Raw genomic sequence first — 24,931 nt, 5'->3', positions numbered from 1 at the left:
CGTAGTCAATAGTGCAACAATGGGCTTATATGAACAACATCAGTCTCAATGCCCTTTTCCTATTACTACCTGTGAATACCAAATCAGGACTCCCCTAAATTTGAGACCCCTCTCAATTTCACTCTTCAAACACCTCCCGATGTTTGTCAAATTCAATGTCAACGCGCATGAAGACTTCAATCACGCAATCACAAACTCAATGCCTCTCAAAAACTCAGATTTCTAGAAAAAAAATGTTTAGAGAATTACACCATACGCATCAAACAATTAGCTTCTCAGTCCGCCGTCTTACACGTCTAAGAACCCTAGAAGTTTGATGTGTGTGTCACAACTACTAAAGTCGTACAAAGCTGAAAGTCAATCTAGGGTTTTGTTACCCATACACGCGTGAAGATCCATCGAATAAAGTCTTATGTGAATCATTATGAAAAAACATAAAACTTATCAAAAATACAGTGTGCGCACAGAAGGCAAGATGTTTAACATATCCTGAAATATGTTGACCAACATCTTTCCATAACAACTTGCAGTAAAAAAAGCCAAGACAAACGTAACAACAAACTTCCAATTTGTCTATTTTTTAGGTAAGCACTTCCAAAGCGGTACTCTTCAGATAAAGTCTCGGTACAAAATAAATTGACATACAAACAAGAGACAAGTCAAAATAAATACAAATTAATTACCTCTCCCCTTGATTCCCTAAAAAACATACCAAAGGCAAGGATAGACTAACTCAAGGGGAGGCAAATATCTGGAAAAAAAAAACACATAGAGTACTGAAGCAAACAACATAATAAATACGTAGCAACGAAGTCTGAATCACACATACCAGAAAAGAAACGAGGCTAATCACACAAAGCACCCATAAGAGTGTATCAACCAGAGCATAAACAACCAAAGCAACTATCTAAATAACAATTCAGATAGTACAAACCAAAAAAAAAAATATCTACACTAGAATGAAGTAGTGCCAGCAGAATGATCATCATCTCCTTCTTCATTATCGAACTTACCACTAACAGCATCATCTTCTTCTTCATCTGCATCGTCTTCTTCTTCAACTTTCTCTTCATCTTCTTCAGCTTCCTCTTCTGGCACAGGCGGAGCAGGCTGTGAAGTGGAAGTATTATCAGAACAAGGTAGATGGGTCATCACGTTGATCAATCCCTCACAAACAGCTTTCCGGCCAAAGAAGTTGTCAATAATCTCCTTCAGAGCAGAGACGTCTTAAATGAGAGCCTTGAGAATGTCACTCTGCACAGTCTCGTAAAGAGAAGCCATCTTCAAAGTGTCACCAGAGGCGATAGATGTCGCACAGAATGGCTTAACAATATCATGAACATGTTTTCCTTCGAACAACTTGTGACTGAAAGTCAGTTCACTATGAGCCTTCCCAACAGCATCATCAACATGCATGATATCCTTCTTTTTCGAGAGAAGGATTCCAGTAATCAAGGAAGGAAAACCTATAGGCAACTTCACAGCGAAGGACTTGGCATGCCTGACCAAGTGCTCAAACACAAACCTTCCAAAGTCAAAAGATGGGCGTGTACCTATTTGGAACAAGAGGTTGGCCAGATTAGGAGTGACACCAGAGCCATGAGAAGAGGGAGCCCAAATGGCAATGCCAATTCTCTAGAGAACATAATACTTGGGAGGGAGGAAGGCAGAGGGAATGAGACCTTTCTTCGAGCGTGACTTCTTCTCATCTCCAGAAATTCCTGGACAATGGTCTCCATAGAGGGCAAGCGATCGGTAACCTCAGCATGATGGGGATCAGTGGTGTCTAATAGAGATTCCAAATGATCAGAGTCCTTCTTTCATTTCAATCGGTAACATGATTTCCAATATCATATTGTTGAAATGTGGAACACGTTTCGAACTTTAAGTAATATGCTAAAAATTAAAATACATACATGAGATAAATACAAGTTACTAGCCCTCTTTTATATTTCTTAGAGCTCATCACTCAATGCTTAATATTCAATGTTGTACTTTTTGTTTTCAACAAAACTAGGGTGTTTAGAATACAATTAAGGTGTCGAGGAAATTCCAAATAAGGACATCGTGCAAGCATAAAAAAAAAAAAAAAGAAAAAGAAAAAAAAGAAGCAACATTAAGATTGGAGTTACATCACGAGAAGCATTAGGGACCAAGTCACCGATCTACACAAGCACACAAACGATGTAAATTCAAGAAAGAAAAAAAAAATTGAAAAAAATTAAAAAATAATATGACGCTCAGTGGAGTTATAGATTGGAAGGGAATCTTTCACAATTTCATTTACTCAAATGACCCGTTGATTTTATGAGATGCAAAGTCCGAGGATGATCTCGAGGAAATTTGATTGGATTTGAAGCAAAGCCAATCTGGTGCCGCCTCTATTTTCTCTGAATATAGAACCATTGATTATGATCTTGAGGAAGACTACGCAGCTAATGGTATGAATAGATTGGATTCGGAGCAAAGCCAATCTGACTCTGCCTATGTTTACTTTAATTATAAAGCCATTGAATATGATCTCGAGGAACACTATGATGGAAGAATCCGAGGAAGCGTACATATATATATATATATATATATATATATATATATATATATATATATATATATATATATATATATATCAGGCCATGGATTCAGAGCTAAGAGAGTCTGACAAGGAACCCATCCATGATTATAAAGCCATTAAGGATGATCTCGAGGCAGCCGGTGATGTGAATCAGAACTCAAATATCTGTAGGGTTCGAAAATCACTCGAAAATTCTTGAGGAACCTAACCTTTTTACGTCGTAGCCATTTCAATTGGTCGAAAGGGCCCGCGGAATATATTATAAGCAAGTTGCAGAATCTGAGGTGTGTATGTATCAAGTTGAGGAATGTATTACATATATGAGCATTTACTCCAAGAAGAATCCAAATAACTTGTGTTGTTCGCATAAGAATTCACTATCAGTTTGATATACTTCACCATGAAAGTTTATATCTACGGTTAAGTTTGATACAATTCACTATTAAAAACATGAAGATTGACATATATATCTTGGTGAGCACAGAACTTGTCAAGTAGAATCTCATTTTGGCACTTTGATTTATAGTTGAATGACATGTCTTTGATTAGATTTATAATTGAATGACATGTCTTTGATTGTATGAGCTATGAGTAATGAATCATGCTACACAATTTATCGAAAGGTACATTCTATTTCCGGCTTAAGCTTTATCAAGAAATTGTGCTTTTCAACTCACTCTCACCGAGAAGAGGAAGGCCATAAAAGCTTGCCAAGTAAGCCAAGGCCTCGCAGTTGTTATCGCAGACCTTCCATAGAGACCCAACCTCACCCTCTGACACCGTTCCGTGGGCCCCGCAATCGTCGAGAAACTCGAGCAGCTTCGAGTAGAAGGAGTCGTAGTTCATCAGCAAGAACGGGACCGGAAGCTCCGACCCGATTCGCTGAAGCTGAATCAGCGCCAAAATCTCGAACATCTCGTCCAGAGTTCCGATCCCACCGGGTAGAGCAACCACAGCCGTCCGATCGCCGCTAGTGGTCCTCACCGCTGCATCGACCAACCCGTGTTTCCTGGCCGAGAAGAACCTACGAGAACCGGGAAAAAAAAACCCCAAAATCTTCACTTGCATATATTGTCTCAAGGCCTCTAGTCTACTAAGAAAATCACAAATTGCATAAATTATTTCGAGAATGTTGGCGAATCGCGATTAAATTCTTGCAATTTGGTCCCTTTTTATTTCCGCCAGCTAATCCTTGCACTTAAGGACCTATAAATTAAATTCATCGTATAATTTTGATAAAATTAGGCGCAAATGCAATAACTCATGGGATAAAAATAACCAACATACAACCCAATTGAATTTTTTTCACAACGATCCAACAATGCAGACTCAGATTAATAAGGAATGACAAAAACACATATACTTATCATTTCTATGCTTATTAAGTACCTAATATTGAAACCACTACGAACTGAAACCCTTTATTTAGCAGTGGGAATTGACTCACCTACATGTGAGATAAGCCTCAGAAGGCAAGTAGGGATGAAAATTCGAGGCGGTCCACTCACCAGCTTCTTTACCGATTTTGAAACCGCCGACCCGTTTTCCCGCCTCTAAAGCGCCTTTCGTCACTGCGTCCATTAGTCCCGGGCCCGCCCCGGACCAAGATGTGCAGTCCAAAAGTGTGGCAATCTTTTTTGAGTGCATACAATAAAAAAAAAAAAAAAAAAAAAAATGAACCACAGGTTTGTTGATGGGACACAGAGCCAATGATTAAAATTCTGGTCGTCGATAATCGACCAATAGTTATGTTTTAGGGCTGATTTTTATTTTTCACCGGAATTTCCGAAAAATTCGTCGGCTTTTCATGGTTTTTCGCCAATTTTCTGTGGATGTTCTACATAAATTTCTTATAAAAAATTGAAATTTACCGGAAAGTCTCAGGTTTCAACCAATGACTTTTTTTTTCCCTTGGACAAGTCAAGAATGAATTGAATAAAGAACTTACTTCTCTACTCAACTCCAGTGACTGCGAGTATTGTGAGTGACCAATTTCAATTCTTGAGGAACCCAAATACACCACACCTCTTCCAAGTCTTCTAATGAGTTCATAGCATTTTTCTATCTCTTGTTTCACCTTCAAAGCATCATCAATGGAACTTTGAAATCACAAACTTTGTGCAATGTTTGATAGCATTAATAAATGATCAAGCTAAAGATCAAAACTTTGAAACTGGGTTTACCTCATTAGGGCTAGTTCGTTCTTCAAACTTGAAGGACTCAAACTTGCTTGAAACTGAAAGTATGGGTCCTGAGAAACGACCAACCTTGTTGTTGTAACAATGCTTGGAGTTGAAACTAATCCCATTTTTACTCACTTCACTCGTGCGTTGAATCTTCACATTATTTGCCTCACAATTCCCCACAAAAATCTTAGAGCCGACGAAACCCAAAGATGAAAATCCCATTCCGGTTATGCCAAAAAAAAAAAAAAAACGAGAAACTATAAGGCCTTATTTGGGTTCTTTATAGCATTGATAATCAAACCAGTGAATAATGGCAGGATGTGAAGAACTTTATTTTGGAGAACGAAGGAATAAAAGCTGAATCTCAACTGTCCCAAGTTGCAAAAAAAAATAATTTTGAAAGAATAGGGATATTTGTGGTATCCCAGTAAAATAAAACGCACCGTTTGGTATGGGTAAAAACTAAAAGCAAAGTAGGACCTGGTGAACTAATTTTTTTTTGCTCGAAATCTGCTGAACTACTTAAATGACCCCTATGCCACTTTAAGCTTTTTAACTAATTATTCTGAGATTTTTTTTTTTTAGGTTTGTACGCTTGATTTGCAATATTGATATTTGGAACGTCCCGGTATTCATTATCTTGGATTCATACGTTGAATAAGTTTAGGCATATACAATTATATTAGGTTAGAGTTAAAAAAAATGTTAGGAGCACAAAATCTAATGAATGTCGTGTCTAGAGAAAAAAAAAGTTACTTTTTATTTTTGGAAACTAATATAGACTTAGTTAACGTACATTCTCTTCCATCCTAAAAATAAAAACCTTCAAACTCTCAAAATTTTGGCTACTCTCCAAGATAATGAAAAAACAGCCGACTTACAGGCTTTTTGGACAAAGTATATGCGGCATTAAACAAAATATCATATTGAACTCCTAAGTTTAGCTCCACGAACCTATTAGGGTGAGTGTACATGTTGCATATTATTTTACTTGTTCATATAGTGTCTATGTAACTGATTCATTAAAAAAAATCCGTTTTTAGTACTCGAATCTCTTTTCTTTTTCTGATTTGTGTGGATTCTCTCTAAGAGACTCGATGAAGAGGGATTCAAAGGCCACTCGAGATTAGGTCCGACTCGTTATGAATGAGCCACACAAATAAATATGGCATTAGTCGGTTAATACAACTGCGCCATTCGAATAACATGTCTCTTAAACTCGTTTTGAAAGTAATTACACTTGTGTCATGCAGGTGAGATATGTCTAAAGTCATTTCTTTGATAAATGAGAATTTTGTCGTGCATATGGATTATGATAGAAGTCGTTCATAGCGTATTTACAATTGTGCCACAGTGATGAGATATGCATGCAATCGTTTAGTTTGGATTGGCAAAGTCCGTTATGTCCTTCGAGGTGTGCTCGTCGATGTTGCGGATCTCCTCGTCGATCTTATACATGAGCTCGTAGTCTTTGCCCTTGAGTTTCTCTTGAACATTGATGTTAGAAGATTGAATCATGACTTTATATGCGGTTTGATTCTCGAACCTTACTTTTTTAGGGCAATATTTACAGCATCGATGATGCTCAAGCCTTGATTTCCCACGAGATATACAGCCTTCCGAAAAAGAATAATATTTCATGTATCATAATTACATTTGATTACTTGTTTCATAAACCAACATATATAGTGGCTGTCAATGCGATTTCTCTGACAACATTCACGAGACATGTGTCGGTGGTGCGAGTTCGCGACGTGTATTAACAAATTTTGAGAAGAATAATTGTTTTTCTTATTTCATAATACATAGAGCCCATCTCCTATTATAGTCTTCAAAGACTTAGGAGTAGTTACGACTTATTTTTAAAAACTAGGAAAGCATAAAAGAAACAAAAATGATTTTTCTATCCTCTTCTTCATTGTTTCATGTTAAAATTATATCATCCAAATATACTATCTGAACAACCATCTTCCATCTTGTGCGAGATTTACAAACAATATGTGATCGGATTGACATTGCTTGTAGTTGAGTTGCACAATGAATTTGTTAAATCTTCCAAACCAGGCACGCGGGGACCGTTTTGGGTTGAGCATTGTTCTTCGGCCCATTAGGGGGTCCCGGCCTGGAAGGCGGAGTTTTGGCGGAGGCAGGAGGGAGTGGGCCCTCAACCATGTTGGCCTCGGTGAGGATTGGATTTGGTGGCTCGATCGGCGGAAAGAGAGAGGGACAAATGAGCTCCAACAAGCGCCCGGGCTTGACAAGGCTCATGTAACTTGGGAACATCGTCTCCGTTGTGTTCCAAGCATCAGTTTCATGAGTTTTAGCAATATATCAAACAAACAAAAGTATCATCTAGTTCAAATTTCGTGTCCTTTATCGGTTAAAAGATCAAATAAGGATGGAGCTTCCCTCTTCTGTTTATCGATAATATTCCTAGAGATTGTCATGTTTACCGAAACCAAACCAAACCTATTATGATATATAGCTTACAAGTAAACTTTGGTAATGGATTTGAAATGCAAGATAAAGAACTATGTGTTATTACTTACTTTTGAATCTTGCCGAAGTTTTAGGGAAGTCAGTGATGACACCGTCGTTGTTGGTCATACTGACATACGTGTTGATCTCCACAGAAGAAGAAGTCCCACAGTTGAGACACGTACTCGTTGTTGAACGTTTCCACGTAAACTAGGAGCTTGTGCGATTGAAGCCTAGACACACTACATTTGTTTCACCGGTCAAGTACAGTTGTCTATCTGGGAATATCGAGGCCTTAGAGAGGACCACAGAGTTGGTAAAGCCCGCGATGTACTTCAAGGCGGGCTCGTCGATGTCGCAGATCTCCTCATCGATCTTATAGACGAGCTCGTAGTCTTTGCCCTTGAATTTTTCTAGAACGATGATATTAGAAGATTGAATCACATGGACGGTTTGATACTCGAACCCGGCTTCTTTTAGGGAAGTATTTACAGCATCGACGACGCTCAAGCCTTGATTTCCCCCGAGATACGCAGCATTCTGAAAAAGAAAAAGATAACATTTAACGTCTTATTATCACGCAATAAGCTCATATCTCTTGTCACATGAAATCTTCAAAAGCATCCATTTAATAAAGAGAACTAAGATAACGTGTGTTGAGAATTGCAACTAATAGGTATCACACAAACTAATATATAGAGAATTAAGATAGGAGATAAGATGAGATGATAAAGTGTAAAGAGTGGAGAAAATATAGAGAGAATAATAAAGAGAGAGATCCAAAACTTTTTCTTTCATAGTGTTGTATTTCATTTGGGAAAAAATGATTCTCTTTGTTAGCCATCACATAAGTAACTTTTGACAAATGGTAAAAGAGAAATAACAACTCATGTGAAGTCTTTAAAAGACTATTTATTTTATTTATTATTATCGGAATGAAGTAAAAGACTTGAGTATATAATAAACGACATCTAGCTATCCCACAATGATAACACTAAGATTTTTTTTTTTTTTTTTTAATTTTCTGAAATATTAAAATCTTCAATATTTTGCGGGGATAATTGAAATTTTCTGAGCGGGGATTAAAATCATTTCATTTCGTTATTAGTCTCATCACTAAAATCCACTCCCTCTCTTTCTCCTCATCCCCATCTCTCTCTCTCTCTCTCTCTACATGCTCCGAACCAGTCCGGCGACAATCTCCGCCGCCACTCGCCGCCTATTCTCCGGCGCAAGAATGTCCACCACCGGCTCCGAATCCCCAGCCCGGACCGTCCTCATAACAGGCGTGAGCAAAGGCCTCGGAAAAGCCCTAGCCATCGAGCTCGCCAACCGAGGCCACACCGTAATCGGCTGTTCCCGATCCCAGCCCAACCTCGACTCTCTCCGATCCCACCTCTCCGATCCAAAGCACCTCCTGATCAACGCCGACGTGTCCTCCGACGCCAGCGTCAGAGACCTCGCGACCTCCATTAAAGCCCAGGTTCCAGACATCGTGGTGAACAACGCCGGAGCGATCAACGCCAACAACAAGATCTGGGAGGTCACGGCGTCGGAGTTCGACGCCGTGATCGACACCAACGTGAAAGGCGTGGCGAATGTCCTCCGCCACCTCGTTCCGATGATGGTTCCGAGCAAGAGGGGCGTAATCGTAAATATGTCGTCGGGCTGGGGTAGATCGGGAGCGGCGCTGGTGGCGCCGTACTGCGCGTCGAAGTGGGCGGTGGAGGGGCTGACGAGGTCGGTGGCGAAGGAGTTGCCGGAGGGAATGGCGATCGTGGCTCTGAATCCCGGCGTGATAAACACCGATATGCTCGCTTCTTGCTTCGGAACCACCGCCGAGATGTACCAGTCGCCGGAGACTTGGGCGGTCAAAGCCGCCACCATCATCCTCGCTCTCACCGCCGCCGACAACGGTGCTTCTCTCACTGTCTAGTTAGGAATTCTAGGGTTAGTGATGTAGCTCAGGTGCTATGTTCAATTTCTTTTATTTTTTATTTTTTTTTATCGATGCTTTTTGGTGACTGGTTATTATATAATACGGTAGTAGGATAAGTAAATAATAATTCCTTGATTTTTTTTTTTTTTTTTTTGGGGGATCAATTGTATTGTTTATGACCTTCCAATGAAGCCAGAGAACGGTGTAACCCAATATTAAAAATTGAAATGCTAGTTACTCAGAAATTTTTTGTAGCTTTGATCTTCGAAATTTTTTTTCGAATTCCATTGGAAAAGATGGCAGTTTTTGCGGTTTCCGGCCGAATTATAGCAAAATAAAATAAACCGGCAATGAAACAAAAATGACTGGCCTTGCTCGCCGATTTTCACTGTAAAGTAAAACCTAGTTCTGTTCCATCACTCCTTTGATCACGTCAAGGAAGTCGCGTCATTTCTTGGCCGTGAATATGTCGTCGAGGGCAAGGGTATTATCGTAAATACGATCGCTTCTTGTTTTGGGGACTCTTGCAAGGAATGTACCACTGGCCGGAGTCTCGGGCGGTGAAAGCAGCAACGGTTATTCTTGCTCGAGGTACTTCTCTCACTGGATTCGATATATTTTAGTGTAATTAGGAAATCCAGAGTTAGTAATATAAGCTTGGTCCTCTGTCAAAGGGCTTTTTGCTCATATTTTTTTTTCTTTTCTTCATACGTCAAGGTCTGACTCTGACCCACAGAATGTGATCCAAAAAAATAAATATTATAACACGCGAAAATAAAATAAAAATCATATTATAAAGAAGAAAAAGATACCAACTAAAATCCGATAAGGACATCTCTCGAGAGTATATAATTGCATATTGGGAAGAATGAACATAGAGGGCAATTAACTAAAAAAAAAAAAAAAAAATCCTTCAAAATTATCTAGCCTGTTCTGTTCTGTTTGTCATAACAAAAACAACGGTTGCGAAGCGCAGAGGCAAAGGCAAGTGAATCGCTGCATTCATTCATCCTTGGCGAGTATGTCTCTCAAGGGTGTATAAATATAAGATACTTGTATATTATATATCCCTAAACTACATTTTCGAAGAATGAGCATAACTACAAACACCGACAAGCCAGTAAAAGGGAAGGCAATAAATAAATTGATGGGTTAGCCAAAAAAAAAACCCTACTAACCCGTCATCGTCTCAGAACACGAAAACGGCTACGGAGACAAGAGCCGCGATGGACGAGAAGCGAAGCAGCGAGGCCGTTTCGGACTGAGCGTTGTTCTTCGGGCCATTAGTGGGGCCCGGGCCGGAAGGCGGGGTTCTGGCGGAGGCCGACGGGAGTGGGCCCTCTGCCACGTCAGCCTCGGTGAGGATCGGGTTCGGTGCCTCGGCCGGAGGAAGGAGAGAGGGAGAGATGATCTCCAACAAGCCTCCGGGCTTGACGGGGCTCATGTAAGTAGGAACGTCGTCTCCGCTGCGTTCCAAGCATCGGTTTCCTGAGTTTTTAGCAGCAGATCAAACAAACAAATTCGTCAGATAGTTCAAAATATCTGTGTCGTTTTCTCGGCGAGAAGATCGAATAAGGATGGAGTTTCCCTCTTTCTGTTTTTATCGATGGAAACAATTCGCAGGTTTCCATTTTTCACCTTTTCGGTATAAGAAGGTAAAAATTGATGTGCTTTCTTTCAAGTACATTTCTTTGTTTTCACCGAAATTTTGATGATTTTATACAACGAAAGAAACTAAATGTTTTTTTTACCTGTCCGTATGCATTGACGAGATAATTTTTCAGCAAAATCCCCCGATTTTTTGAATCTCTGCTTTCAAGACATTTCAAGATGGTGATTTAACTTTTTTTTATTTATTTTATTTTATATTATATTCAGGACCCGGAATATCCGAAACCAAACCCCACAAGATAATATTCCTATCGACCGTCATGGTTACCAAAACCAAACCTATTATGATATGTAGTTTACAACTTTACATTACAAGTAAACTTTGGTAATGGATTCGAAATGAAAGATAAAACTTACTTTTGTATCTTGCCGAAGTTTTAGGGAAGTCGGTGATGACACCGTCGATGTTGGCCATACTGACATACGTGTTGATCTCCACGGTGGCGTCGGAGAAGAAGTCCCACGGTTGAGACACGTACTCGTTGCTGAACGTTTCCACGTAAACTGGGAGTTTGTGAGATTGAAGCCTAGACACTACGTTTGTTCCACCGGTCAAATACAGTTGACTATCTGGGAATATCGAGGCCTTGGAGAGAACCACAGAATCGGCAAAGCCCGTGATGTCTTTCAAGGTGGGCTCGTCGATGTCACGTATCTCCTCGTCGATTTTGTACACGAGCTCGTAGCCTTTGCCCTTGAATTTCTCTAGAACGTTGCTGTTAGAAGATTGAATCATGACTTTATGGGCGGTTTGATTCTCGAACACGGCTTCTTTCAGGGCGGTATTTACAGCATCGACGACGCTCAAGCCTTGATTTCCCGTGAGATATGCAGCGTTCTGAAAAAAATGAAAAAAAAGGATAATATTTCGTGTATCATCATAACATTTGATTTGAATACTTTCTTTATAAACCAAACCAACAAAGTATATTTGCGTATATTTTCGGTATGCAAGTCAACTAAAGTATGTTAAAATGCAACAAGCTCGTATATCTCGTCACATGAACGCCTCAAAAGCTTACATATAAATTTGAACTTCAAATAAATAGGTCTACTTTAAGCGTCAGCTTGGGAACAAGATCGACACAGACCCGACGTACAAACAGAAGTCGCTAAAACAGCGTGCAAGAAATGAATCTGAAAGTTGATTCAATGCTTATGCTAAAAAGGCCACGAATTTCCCTGAAAGCCGAGCTAGGAATTGGAGAAACTCTTACCTCTATGCCCACCAAGATGCCAGAAAGAGACGCTGTTTCCTTAGTCAAGTTTAAAAACTCGGACAAAGTGATAAATTTTCCGGCATTGAGATTCTTTGGGTTTCGAAATATCGTGTATCGTGAAGAGTACGGGCTAGCTAAAACAGCTGCATATAAAAAAAGTAATGAATGAGTTCAGTTTTTTATTATTTTTTTTTATTTTTATAAATAATTTCTCAAACAATAGACTTGGTGCATCAAATCAAAGGATTAAAGCAACACAAACTAAACGACCGTAGCTTATTTAAAGATTCTAATTGAAATCATAGTAACTGGATATTTCTTCGCAACCAGGGTAAGCAAGTATAATCGCTATAAATAAAACACTTACGCTTCAAGGATTGGATTTCCTCCCATGTCAAGTTGAATGCATATATTCCATTCCCGGTCTTGATCTCGGGAACAGCCATTATACGGTCACTGAACTGAGATTGAGCAGCGTCTGTGCTATCGATCAGATTTATAGAACTCATGCAAAATGGAATCCCATCACTTGACAACTGAACTGGACAATCAAGAACATCCACGCCATCTTCGATTGCTTTAGTGTACGCTAAATCTGTACAACCAGGGTAGTCTCCGCTTGATCCAAATTTCGAGATGACCAAAGGCTTGGCTGAATCGTAATTTTATAAGCCAGAAGAAGAAATGAGATGACATTCTGTTTTATAAATCAGTTTTCTTTCTAGAGTAATTAAATACAAATATACCTTGTTTTGAAGCGTTTTGGCCTAGGTGAGCGAAACAATCTGCAGCGTTAAGGAAATGTCAGAAGCTAGACAGTACTGATTGAGAGAATTAGCGTTTCGAATCAGGCGAGTGTTATTTAGCTATAATGAAAAAGAAATTACCTATGGCCGCCGATGCGGTTATTGGGAAATCGGTGAGAACACCATCAACACTAAATTCACCGTTGTCAACAAAGTTCAAGTACTCGGTAATTGGATCAAAGCTATAGTTGTAGCTTAACGGGAAGTCATTCAAAAAATTGGCTCCAAATATTTCTAATCCTTCTTTGTGAGCGTCCGAAACCAGAGAGGTGTGAGGTTGCAAATACGACGATGAATCAATAGGCCAAATGTAGTCTTTGGGAACGATTATTCCAGAGGCAAAGGTCTTGATGAATGTGAGATTCTTTGCGAGAGAATCGTATGTTTGGTTTGTTGAAGGCTCAATCTGATCCTTTTGAAGAAATCGGAAGACCAGCTTTGTTGTCTTGGGATTAAATCTTGGTTTAATGCCGTTCAAGAAAGCCACCTCGGGAGATGAGATATAATTGATAATAATACCCGGAGTCCGAGACAGAGAAATTACATAGCTACTCATACTCAACTTGTTTTGAGTAAAGAACGCATCGTGCTGAAGAACAATAGAAGAGACAAATTGTTACATGTTAGGACCCGAGTTATTAAGGGAATTAGAGTAATTAGTATATGTGGAAGGGTTAGCCTATAATAAGGAGAATGAGTCAGGAATAGGTATGAAAAAAGTATCGGAAAGATTTGGTTAGGAAGAAATAGTCAAAATTTGGAGAGCACGGACCTCTCGAAAGTCCGATATCTTTTGTATTTCCATTTCGATCAATGCAATCAGTTTCAGTAGAGCATATCATTACAAAGTAATATTCGTATTGAATAAAATGCATTGTCTATCATATACCTGAATATTCAACCATAAGTTCTGCGCTTTCACTTGCGAAATGACATCTTCGGGAGTAAGAATCGGAAAGAAATTCCGGTCAAATTTATCGGATCGAGAATAAATTCCCTGCTTAACTGTACGGCAAAAGAAGAAAAAAAAAACTTTGGTAAGAAATTTTTTGAACAGCTTGTATTTTTATCTATTTTTTTTTTTAAATATTCAATTATGGGATTCATATAAGCTGTCACAAAAGGGAAAAGAATTAGAAGACAAAATTCCCTTCTAGTTTCATTCTTACCACTAACATTGACTAGCTCGGATCCGGTGAAATCAACGGAAAACCATCCACTGGTTAAATCCCCATTCACACTATACTCTTTGTCTCTTTTTGGGAAGAGCTCCGAAATATCGGTACTATTGTCCAGCTTGAGATCTGGTAAGCAAATTCCCACACCGTCTTTTGTTAGTTGGACATCACACCATAAGACCACATTGGCTAAGCTTGTTTCCATTGCTAAACCATAGGCATTAACACTCGAGTCGGGAAATAGCCCAGAGAATCCACCACGGGCTATTACCAAAGCTTCGTTCCCTGTAAAAACAATGGAGAAATTAAAAAAAAAAAAAAAAAAAAAAAAAAAAAGAGATTAAGAATTAGGCTGCCGAAGAAAGAAAAAAAAAAGAGGTTAGAACATAGGATGAGATCTGGAAGGATAAAGCACAGTTCAATAGACGAAATTCCCACAAAATTGTTCAGGTTTTTATTTATTTATTTATTCCAAATGAGTTTTCAAACAAAAAATCCATGCGTATTGAGTTGCAAAACTTCGTTAGCCGTTCAGTTATGAAAGCTCAAAAGGTCCATTTTAACAGCTCGTCCAATTCAACACCAATTACTTGGATCGCAAACCATTCAGGTTCATCCGTACATGAATCCTTGAATTTAGTTTCTCGGCCTAAATACAAAAGCTCAGAGCTCAAAATGTCACTTTCATTTTCTTGTCTGTTTCTTCAGCCAACAACTTAATTATTTTTTCTCAATGAATTTCTCGTTCCAATTTATATAACCCGCACACATCACGGAAAAAGCATTTAAGCTATAATAAAAAATAAAAAAAGATTAAAAACAGCGATACAGAACCACAATCACACACGTAATAACGATTCTGAGCTTCTTTCAGTATAATCTCGTCCATTTTTTTCTTCTCAGCTACCAATTTTTTTAGAGAGAGAGAGAGAAAAAGGAATCAACATTTCGAAGTCGAAACCCTACCTGAAAGAGTCTTCCATGAGCTCTTGGTTCCAGAACTCTGAGCAGAGACTGAAGAAACGATCAAAGAAAGCAAAAAAAGTGAAACCATCGAAGCGCGCGAGTAGTGCATTGCCGGAGAGTGAAACGGAAATCTTCTTCTCCGGCGATTCCAAAGATTCCAAGCTTTGATTTTTATAGGAAAATGTGCAGAGAGACTTTCCAAGGTCTGACTATAGAGTATAGAGTAGAGAGAGAGAGAGATGAAAGAGAAATAATGAGAACTCTAATATTTATGTCTCTGTACCGGCGCTACATGGAAAAAGAATAAACAACTGTAATACGTAACACTAACACTATTTTCTATAAATATGTATTTGAATTTTTTAATTGGACCATGTCTAAAAGTAACTCATATGTTGCAGACAGAAGGCAAATTTAAAAAAAAAAAAAAAAAAAAAAACGATTAAGATAGAGAATACTTTACGAAATGTACAAAAGAACTATTATGGAACTAAATATAAGATAATGCGACAGCTCAATTAGTGAATCCCAAATGAAAAGATCGGCTGGAGTTGCCAGAAAAATAAAATGATGTATATATAAAAGAAAATGTAACATTCAAAATAAAATTAGGTAATACATAGTTATGAGTTGATGTACATAGTCTTGCATAAATTTAAGTGATGTATTTATCATTTTATCTTCATTAAATCTAAAAAAATGCAGTTCATAAATAAGACCGTCATTTTTTTAAAAAATTTAGTACAAGTAGACGAGACTAAACTATTATTTATTAAAGATTTTAGAGTAACAATACAAAAATATGAAGATATTTTTTATTATTTGACGATCATAGATTAATAGAGTACAAGTTAAATTAATTTTATTAATAAAAAAAGGAGAATGAAAAGTTAGGATAAGCAATAATATAGGTATAGCTCACGTGGCCTTTTCTCTATTATGATAAAACGACAATAGCAATTGTCAGAAAGAGACATATATGAAAAAACGACAATAGAAATTGTCAGAAAGAAACATATAAAATCGTTACATGGCCTGGCCTTTTATACTCTAATTTGATACAATGACAACATGCAATAAGGAGACATAATAAAAGGGAAACTTGATAAAGCATGTGATTTGAAAACCAAACCATGTTTTGGTTCCCTTAGGAAAACCAAGCATCTCACCATGTAAAATGTCCAAATTACCCTTAAATGATTTTATTTTCAAAATCAATCCTTCACTCACTCACTCCCCTTCCCTTCCCTTCCCTCACGTGTGGTTTTTCAATTCTGAAACAAAAAAAAACGCACAGCCCTCCCATACCTTCCCTTTTCAATTCAAAACCCAAAAAAAAAAACCCGCTCATCCCGTCCCAAACCCCCACGCACGGCAAACCCCCACGCACGAATGGGTAAGTTTCGATCCCTAATTCGACGATATTTTGTAAGAGATTTGTTTGATTTCCTGAAAAAAAGAGTTTGAGTTCGTCATGTTGGATCCAGAAAAAAGTTCGAAATTGTTGTCTGTAATTTCGAACTTTATAGTTGTTATTTCGATTGCATTTCGAAGGTTACGATGTCCACGCCCTAATTCGTTTAAACTCAAATTTTTTGAGCCTTCTATGTAGTTAAACAGTTGAGAGAAGAAAAATGGGTAAGTTTCGATCCCTAATTCGATGATATTTTGTAAGAGAGATGTTTGATTTCCTGAGAAAAAGAGTTTGAGTTCGTCATGTTGGATCCAGAAAAAAGTTCGAAATTGTTGTCTGTAATTTCGAAGTTTATAGCTGTTATTTCGATTTCATTTCGAACTTTTTAACTTGAAATTGTTGTCTGTAATTTCGAAGTTTATAGCTGTTATTTCGATTTCATTCGAACTTTTTAACTTGAAATTGTTGTCTGTAGTTTCGAAGTTTATAGCTGTTATTTCGATTTCATTTCGAACTTTTTAACTTGAAATTGTTGTCTGTAGTTTCGAAGTTTATAGCTGTTATTTCGATTTCATTTCGAACTTTTTAACTTCTACAGATTTGACTTCTAATGTATACTTTTTAACTTCTTAACGGGTTCAAACGTTAATATATGTTGTTTATTTGATGGTACTTGGGTGAACAAAGGTACAAAATGGGAATATACTAATGAATCGCGATTCGAACTGCGTGCACTCGCGAAAGACATATCTCGGGCGGAGCTATTAATCGCTATGTACGAAGCTTTTTGTGTCGATGAGTCGTTATACGATTTGAAACTTGAAGCTGCGTATGTTTGGGCTGGAAGACCAATGCCTCCTCTCATTTTGGCATCGGACGCTAGTGTGACGTCATTTATGTTAGAGAATTCTGGTCACTCCAAGCTGAGGATTTCTGACATTTCAGTTAATTTTTGTAATGGATTTCAGACATTTCAGTTATTTATGAGTTTGATTTCAGAGTTTTCAGTTAGTTTATGTGCTTGATTTAAGACATTTCAGTTCATTTTTGTAATGGATTTCAGACATTTCAGTAATTTTTTGTCAAGGATTTCAGAGTTTTCAGTTTGTTTATGTGATGAATTTCAGACATTTCAGTTATTTTATGTGTTTGATTTCAGAGTTTTCAGTTAGTTTATGTGCTGGATTTCAGACATTTCAGTTCATTTTTGTAATAGATTTCAGACATTTCAGTTATTTTTTGTCAAGGATTTCAGACATTTCGGGTTATTCATGTATACATTACAAACCAAAATATCATCCAAAAAACTAGTCTCCAAAACTGCCAAAGTAATTATCAAGAAACATTACAAACCCAATTTTCATCCAAAAAACTAGTCTCCAACACTATCAAAGTAATTTTCATCACCCCTTCCAGCCCAAACATACGCAGCTTCAAGTTTCAAATCGTATAACGACTCATCGACACAAAAAGCTTCGTACATAGCGATTAATAGCTCCGCCCGAGATACGTCTTTCGCGAGTGCACGCAGTTCGAATCGCGATTCATTAGTATACTCCCATTTTGTACCTTTGTTCACCCAAGTACCATCAAATAAACAACATATATTAACGTTTGAACCCGTTAAGAAGTTAAAAAGTATACATTAGAAGTCAAATCTGTAGAAGTTAAAAAGTTCGAAATGAAATCGAAATAACAGCTATAAACTTCGAAACTACAGACAACAATTTCAAGTTAAAAAGTTCGAAATGAAATCGAAATGACAGCTATAAACTTCGAAACTACAGACAACAATTTCAAGTTAAAAAGTTCGAAATGAAATCGAAATAACAGCTATAAACTTCGAAATTACAGACAACAATTTCAAGTTAAAAAGTTCAAAATGAAATCGAAATAACAGCTATAAACTTCGAAATTACAGACAACAATTTCAAGTTAAAAAGTTCGAAATGAAATCGAAATAACAGCTATAAACTTCGAAATTACAGACAACAATTTTGAACTTTTTTCTGGATCCAACATGACGAACTCAAACTCTTTTTCTCAGGAAATCAAACATCTCTCTTACAAAATATCATCGAATTAGGGATCGAAACTTACCCATTTTTCTTCTCTCAACTGTTTAACTACATAGAAGGCTTAGGGCGTGGGCATCGTAACCTTCGAAATGCAATCGAAATAACAGCTATAAAGTTCGAAATTACAGACAACAATTTCGAACTTTTTTCTGGATCCAACATGACGAACTCAAACTCTTTTTTTCAGGAAATCAAACAAATCTCTTACAAAATATCGTCGAATTAGGGATCGAAACTTACCCATTCGTGCGTGGGGGTTTGCCGTGCGTGGAGGTTGGCCGTGCGTGGGGGTTTGGGACGGGATGAGCGGGTTTTTTTTTTTGGGTTTTGAATTGAAAAGGGAAGGTATGGGAGGGCTGTGCGTTTTTTTTGTTTCAGAATTGAAAAACCACACGTGAGGGAAGGGAAGGGAAGGGGAGTGAGTGAGTGAAGGATTGATTTTGAAAAAAAAAAATCATTTAAGGGTAATTTGGACATTTTACATGGTGAGATGTTTGATTTTCCTAAGGGAACCAAAACATGGTTTGGTTTTCAAATCACATGCTTTATCAAGCTTGCTTTATCAAGTTTCCCTAATAAAATGGTTCTCTTTATTTAAACTGTATCTGTATTTATTAAGAACATATACTAGTAATACTCAACAAGGCATAGTCTCCCTCACTCTCCGCACATGGCCACCATACAAATAGAAGAAAGAAGTTACAAACCTTTGATGCTTATTGACATGTTTATAAAAGAAGAAAAAAAAATTAGATGTAATACATTCATGTCCTTTGCCTATAACAATCTTCTTTACCCTTTTAAGTTACCTTTATTACAATTAAATAAGGCATGTTATAGGCGTTTAAAATAAAATAAAATAAAATAAAAACATAATTCCAAAGCTATAACCATTCTTTTTTTCTTTTTTGACAAAAATCCATTAATTGTTTTTAATTCCAAAACTATAGCACCTTTATTTATTGAAAAACTTGTCAATAAGTAATCATAGTTTTAAAATCAGAAGTAATTAATGAATTTTGGTCAAAAGAGTTTTGAATGGTCATAGTTTTGTTATAATCCCGAAAAAAAACATTTTAATCGAGTGAACAACGGGTCGAAATTATCTTGGGCTGTGAGGCGGGCCCGCCGCGGACTTGGTGATGGAAGGTGGGCCCTTGGCGGAGACGGGAGGTAAGGGCCCCTCGTTGACGTCGCCCTCTTCGAGGATCGGGGACGGGGCCTCGGCAGGCGGCATGAAATTAGGAGTGATGGCTTGGATTAGGCTCCCGGGCTCGACCGGGCTCATGTAAGAAGGCACATTGTCTCCTTTGCCCAAGCACCGGTTTCCTGAGTTAATCACGGGACATCAAAGCATTGTAAGTCGGTTTTTCATTTACGTACTTTTTTTTTGTAGAAAAAAAACTCGACGAAGTAAGCGGTTTTGTAAAGAGCAAAGAAAATAAGTCGAATAAAAATGTATACCGTAAGAAATACCGAAGACATTCGCTATTTTATCGGATTGAAAGATGTCGTTGATCGTGGTGAAAAGAAGAGGTCGTTGATCGTTTTTTTTTTTTTTTTTTTTTTTTTGTATGTCAGAAAGAATGACGTGGTAAGTCCACAAATATTCCCCTATTTTCGGACTCAAGAGCCCAACAAAACCAGTCTAGTACCAATGCTATGGAGTTGAACTATTATGTTTGTTGTTTAAACTATTCAAAGCTTCAATGAAAAAGTGAGCCATAAATCTATCTTATGCTATCTAATTATCGAACTTTTACCTAGACGTTAGGGAATGTTTCGGAAACTGGAAAATGTGAGGGGAAAATATGTATTTTCTTGTGTTGTTTGGATCGAGGAAAATTCAAGGGAAAATGAAATAGTGTGTACCTATAATTTGGATATCATATTCCTTGAAAATGTGTGGAATGTGAAAATCCATGCAAATTCACAAAGTGTGATGCATTTAGATAACAAAGGAATCCATTCCCTTTCCCCTCATAATTTCTTTTTCATCGTAAAAACGCGGGTCCCAAACACAGCCAAAAAACAAAAATATATTGTGGTACTGAATTTGATTTAAAAGGTAAAGTAGTATTTCACTTACTTTTGTATCTCGCCGATGTTTTAGGGAAGTCGGTGATGACACCGTCGACGTTGCCTATGCTGACATGGGTGTTGACCTCCACGGTGCCGTCGGAGAAGAAGTCCCACGGCTGAGACACGAACTCGTTGCTGAAGGTTTCCACGTAAACTGCGAGCTTGTGCGATTGAAGCTTCGACACCACCTTCGTGGCACCGGTCAAGTACAACAGATTGTCTGGAAAGACCGAGCTCTTGGTAACGACCACGGAATTCGCAAACCCAGCGATGTCCTTCAAGGTGGGTTCGTCAATGTCGCGGATCTCCTCGTCGATCTTGTACACGAGCTCGTAGCCTTTTCCCTTGAATTTCTCTAGAACGTTTTTGTTGGAAGACTGAATCAAGACTTTACGGTTTACGGGCCCGGCTTTGTTGAGGGCGGCGATGACAGCGTCGGTGACGCTCAAGCCTTGATTTTGAGCGAGATACGTGGCGTTCTGAAAGAGACAAGGATTTCACAGAGTGTTAATTCAATGCTTATGCTAGAAAAGCCAGGCATTTCACTGAATACAAAATTAGTCTCACCTCTACGCCGATCAAGATGCCAGAGAGAGACGCGGTTTTCTTTGTCAAGTCTAAGAACTCGGACAATGTTATAAATTTTCCGGCATTGAGATTCTTTGGGTTTCGGAGCATCGTGTACTTTGATGAGGGGCTTGCTAATACAGCTGCAAAGTAAAAAAAAAAAATCAATGACTACAGGGTTTTATGTATAATTTCTCATAATTACAGATTTAGGGCTTCAACTTAAAGAATAAGCGACAGTTATTGAATAAAAAAGTTGATTTCGCCCGTCAAAAGTAAAGATTATAGCTTCTCTGTAAAAATGTGGGATCATCACGCTCCTAGTTATTGGCTAATGCCAAATATTTGTTTCTATACTCCATATTTGCATAACAAGAAGACAAGAAGTCTAGAAACAGGATATACAATATAAAAGGGCTTGCTTCTATCTGCACATAAGCTAGCGATAAAATAACCTCCCTTCAAATATGTGTCTTGTTACACATAAAAATTAGAATATAATATCCCCTAGATATACTTTGTATATAGGCCTAGTATAAGGTGTTGGCTCATATGCATTGTCGCTGCATGGTTTAATACCACTCTCAGTGATCTGATTTTCGGTAAATGAAATTTTCCTAAAATGGAATCCTAAAATGTTTTGAGCTACCTCTTTGCACGATGGCTATCTCTTTGCAAAAGATAAAATAGATGGGACATCAAAAGGCGTAAATAATTTTGAGCTGCTCGAGTATTAAATAATTTGAACTTACGCTTCAGGGTTTGAATTTCCTTCCATGTCAAGCTATGTGCATATATTCCAGTTTCAGTCACGTTGTTGATGGAAACACGCTTCACCCGGTTTTTAAACGGAGATTGATCAGCGTTTGTGCTATCTTTGAGATTTATAGAGCTCGAGCAAAATGGAATTCCATCACTCGAAAACTGAACAGGACAATCAAGCACCTCCACACCATCTTGAATTGCTTTTGTGTACGCCAAGTCTGTGCAACCAGGGAAATCTCCGCTCGATCCGAATTTTGAGATAACCAGAGGCTTGGCTGGATCATAGTTAATAACCCATAGAAAGAAATGAATTAACAATGAAATATAGAGTCCGTCAAACTTTGGAAAATTTCGAACATCCATACCCCAATTTTCTTACAGAAATAAGATAGAAATATACCTTGTTTTGGAGCGGTTTTTGATAGGTGAGAGAAACAATCTGCAGTGTATAGGGAATGTCAGAAGCTGGACAAAATTTAATGAGAGAAAGTAAGGTCTTTCTTATTAATTTCCTGACGTTTAGCTTATCTAGTTAGGTGACTTTTATATAAATATGATGAAATAGAAATTACCTATGGCCGCCGACGCGGTTAATGGGAAATCGGAGAGAAAACCATCGACGCTGAATTTACGATTGTCAACGAAGTTAAGGTACTCTTCGATTGGATCAAAGCTATAGTTATAGCTTAACGGGAAGTCATTCACAAAATTAGATCCAAATATTTCTAATCCTTGTTTGTGAGCGTCCGAAACCAGAGAGGTATGAGGTAGCAAATATGCTGACGAATCAACAGGCCATATGTAGTCTTTAGGAACAAGTATTCCAGAGGCAAAGGTCTTGACGAATGCGAGATTCTTTGAGAGAGAACCATATGTTTGCTTCGTGGAAGGCTCAATCTGATCCTTTTCAAGAAACCGAAAGACTAGCTTTGTTGTCTTCGGAATTCTTGATTTAATACTGTTTAAGAAGTTCACCTCTGGAGACGATATGTAATTGATGACCATACTCCGAGTTTGAGAAAGTACATAGCTTCGCATACTCAGATTGTGTTGAGTGAAGAACGCATCGTGCTGAAAAGAATTAGAACACACAACAATTTTTTTTTTTCAAATTGATATTCATATTGGATTCTGTGTACGAAACAAACGTTATCACATACCTCAATGTTCAACCACATGGCGGGCTTTTTCAGCTCTTTAAAAATATCTTCAGGAGTAACAATTGAGAAGAAATTGCCATCAAATCTATTGGATCGAGAATATATTCCTTGCTGAACTGGTATGAGGAACATAACAAAGGTTTAGTAAGATAAGTTATTTTAATATGAATATATATAAGACAATAAAATTTACAAGACACAGTTCCCCCAAAAACTTAATGCTTGCTTACCACCAATATTCGACAGCTCGTCGCTAGTGAAATCAAATGAAAAATATCCTTTGGTCGGAACTCCATTAAGCTTATATTCTGCGATCCTAGTTCGGTAAAGTTCCACAATGCCGGTACTATTTTCCAGCTTGACACTTGGCAAGCAGATTCCTTTAGCGTCTTTTGTTAGTTGGACATCACACCATAAGACCGTATTAGGTAAGCTAACTTGCAATGCTAGATTGTAAGCAGCAAAACTCGAGTCGGGAAATATCCCCGAATATCCACCACGGGCTATGACCAAAGGTGTTTTCCCTAAAAATAAAAAAAAAAAAAAAAAAAATAGAGACATCAAATGCCGAAGAAAACCGGACCATATTCTATTTAGCCGTTTTCATTTCATGACATATATATTATGAGATCCAGGAAAAAAAAAATAAAGCAAGCTTTGATACACAAAATTCACGATCATAAATTTCTGATATATACGGGCCAATCATTCGGTAAGAAAGCTGATACAGCGACAAGATTTTATTTTAAAGGACAGACAGTTTGGATTCTTTCCGATGTCATATTGAATACTGATCAACTACATATTCAATGAGAAAAATAGTCCAAGTACATATTTCAAAAGTCCTTCCGATTCCACACAAATTTAACTAGAATTGAATTGTCACATAAAGGTCATGATCAACCGAACATCAATATCAAAATTTGCATATCATTTTCTTAACTTTTCTCAACATTACTTTCATTCAAAACTTATATATTAGCAAGCAAAAGCAAACCAAACCAAACCAAACAGACCTCATAGCAATAAAGGTATAAACATTTCAGCTGGAAAAAAAAGCATGACCTCATCACAGAGTAACGACTCTAGGTTATTTCAATAGCAACCAAACGGAATTAAGAGAAAAATAATAATAATCAATGATTCGGATTGAGAATCGAAACCAGACCTGAAAGAGTCCGCCAACGCCATGAACTCTTGGCTCCCGAGCCCTGAGCAGAGACCGAAGCGACAAAAACCAAATGAAGAAGTGAAACCAAAACCAGAGAAGAAGCGCGTGAGGCGAACATTGCCGGAGAATGACGAAAACGTAGAAATCTCGCGATCGGCGATTCCAGTGCTTTGAAGCTTCGATTCTCCTCCGAAAAAGTACGTCCGGAGATTTTCTGAGGTCCATAGATATAGAAAGAGAAAGAGTATTTCGTACGGACATGGTTCGATCCGTGATCCTCGGGAGATTTATTTTCCCCGGAATTCGTGTGTCTGCGTTGTTTTTCGTTTTTTTTTTTTTTTTGGGCAAACGGATATGTGAAAAGAAAAAAAAAATTTGGGGGCAAATTCTATTTATAGGGAGCGATTGGCGAGCGCGACAGAGCAGTTAAGACTGTCATAGTATTAGGCTCTAATTAAACATTTGAAAAGTAGTTGTATTTGATTTCTCTTTTTTTCTGTTTTTTTTTTTTTTGGCAATACTTTCAATATTTTTATGAAAGATATGGTTTTAGCTTCCAAAATATTCAATTATTGTGGTTATTTTCTTATTATGACACTTAGAAACTCAATGTTTATCTAATGTGGTATAAATGTTGAAATTACGATATGAGTTCATTGTCTATTAATAAAAAATAAT

At 37.7% G+C, this 24,931-nt stretch overlaps 4 protein-coding genes across 5 annotated transcripts; 1 reads left to right on the top strand and 3 right to left on the bottom strand.

Moving 5' to 3' along the window:
* Positions 1-2,933: 2,933 nt before the first annotated feature.
* LOC149398678 (Putative lysine decarboxylase family protein) lies at positions 2,934-4,998 on the bottom strand. The gene is made up of 4 exons (XM_089615717.1): positions 4,756-4,998; positions 4,521-4,649; positions 4,020-4,204; positions 2,934-3,596 (listed from the first exon to the last, which is right to left on the bottom strand). Exons 1-4 carry the CDS (start codon positions 4,978-4,980, stop codon positions 3,224-3,226), a joined length of 912 nt encoding a protein of 303 aa, XP_089471843.1. The 5' UTR covers positions 4,981-4,998; the 3' UTR covers positions 2,934-3,223.
* A 3,319-nt stretch (positions 4,999-8,317) lies between these two features.
* On the top strand, positions 8,318-9,424 carry LOC149398677 (NAD(P)-binding Rossmann-fold superfamily protein). The gene has a single exon (XM_089615718.1). It carries the CDS (start codon positions 8,411-8,413, stop codon positions 9,170-9,172), a length of 762 nt encoding a protein of 253 aa, XP_089471844.1. The 5' UTR covers positions 8,318-8,410; the 3' UTR covers positions 9,173-9,424.
* A 118-nt stretch (positions 9,425-9,542) lies between these two features.
* LOC149398676 (glycerophosphodiester phosphodiesterase GDPDL4-like) lies at positions 9,543-15,251 on the bottom strand. Of its 2 annotated transcripts, XM_089615714.1 has the most exons (10): positions 15,017-15,251; positions 14,042-14,335; positions 13,762-13,877; positions 12,954-13,461; positions 12,813-12,851; positions 12,434-12,718; positions 12,064-12,209; positions 11,204-11,684; positions 10,354-10,663; positions 9,543-9,778 (listed from the first exon to the last, which is right to left on the bottom strand). In XM_089615714.1, the coding sequence occupies exons 1-9, from the start codon at positions 15,123-15,125 to the stop codon at positions 10,365-10,367; spliced, it is 2,277 nt and encodes a 758-aa protein (XP_089471840.1). In that variant the 5' UTR covers positions 15,126-15,251; the 3' UTR covers positions 9,543-9,778; positions 10,354-10,364. The 2 variants fall into 2 exon arrangements, with proteins under 2 accessions (XP_089471840.1, XP_089471839.1); XM_089615713.1 differs by lacking the exon at positions 9,543-9,778 and having other exon boundaries at positions 9,799-10,663.
* A 3,894-nt stretch (positions 15,252-19,145) lies between these two features.
* On the bottom strand, positions 19,146-24,605 carry LOC149398675 (glycerophosphodiester phosphodiesterase GDPDL4-like). Its single transcript, XM_089615716.1, has 9 exons — positions 24,251-24,605; positions 23,313-23,606; positions 23,083-23,198; positions 22,495-22,993; positions 22,323-22,361; positions 21,910-22,197; positions 21,158-21,300; positions 20,598-21,069; positions 19,146-19,837 (listed from the first exon to the last, which is right to left on the bottom strand). The coding sequence occupies exons 1-9, from the start codon at positions 24,369-24,371 to the stop codon at positions 19,611-19,613; spliced, it is 2,199 nt and encodes a 732-aa protein (XP_089471842.1). The 5' UTR covers positions 24,372-24,605; the 3' UTR covers positions 19,146-19,610.
* Positions 24,606-24,931: the final 326 nt, after the last annotated feature.

This window comes from Urtica dioica, chromosome 5, assembly GCF_054948205.1.
Source record: "Urtica dioica subsp. dioica isolate 48M chromosome 5, U.dioica_male_clone48M_v1_H2, whole genome shotgun sequence".
Classification (NCBI taxonomy): Eukaryota; Viridiplantae; Streptophyta; class Magnoliopsida; order Rosales; family Urticaceae; genus Urtica; species Urtica dioica.
This window is presented reverse-complemented; position numbering and strand designations above follow the sequence as displayed.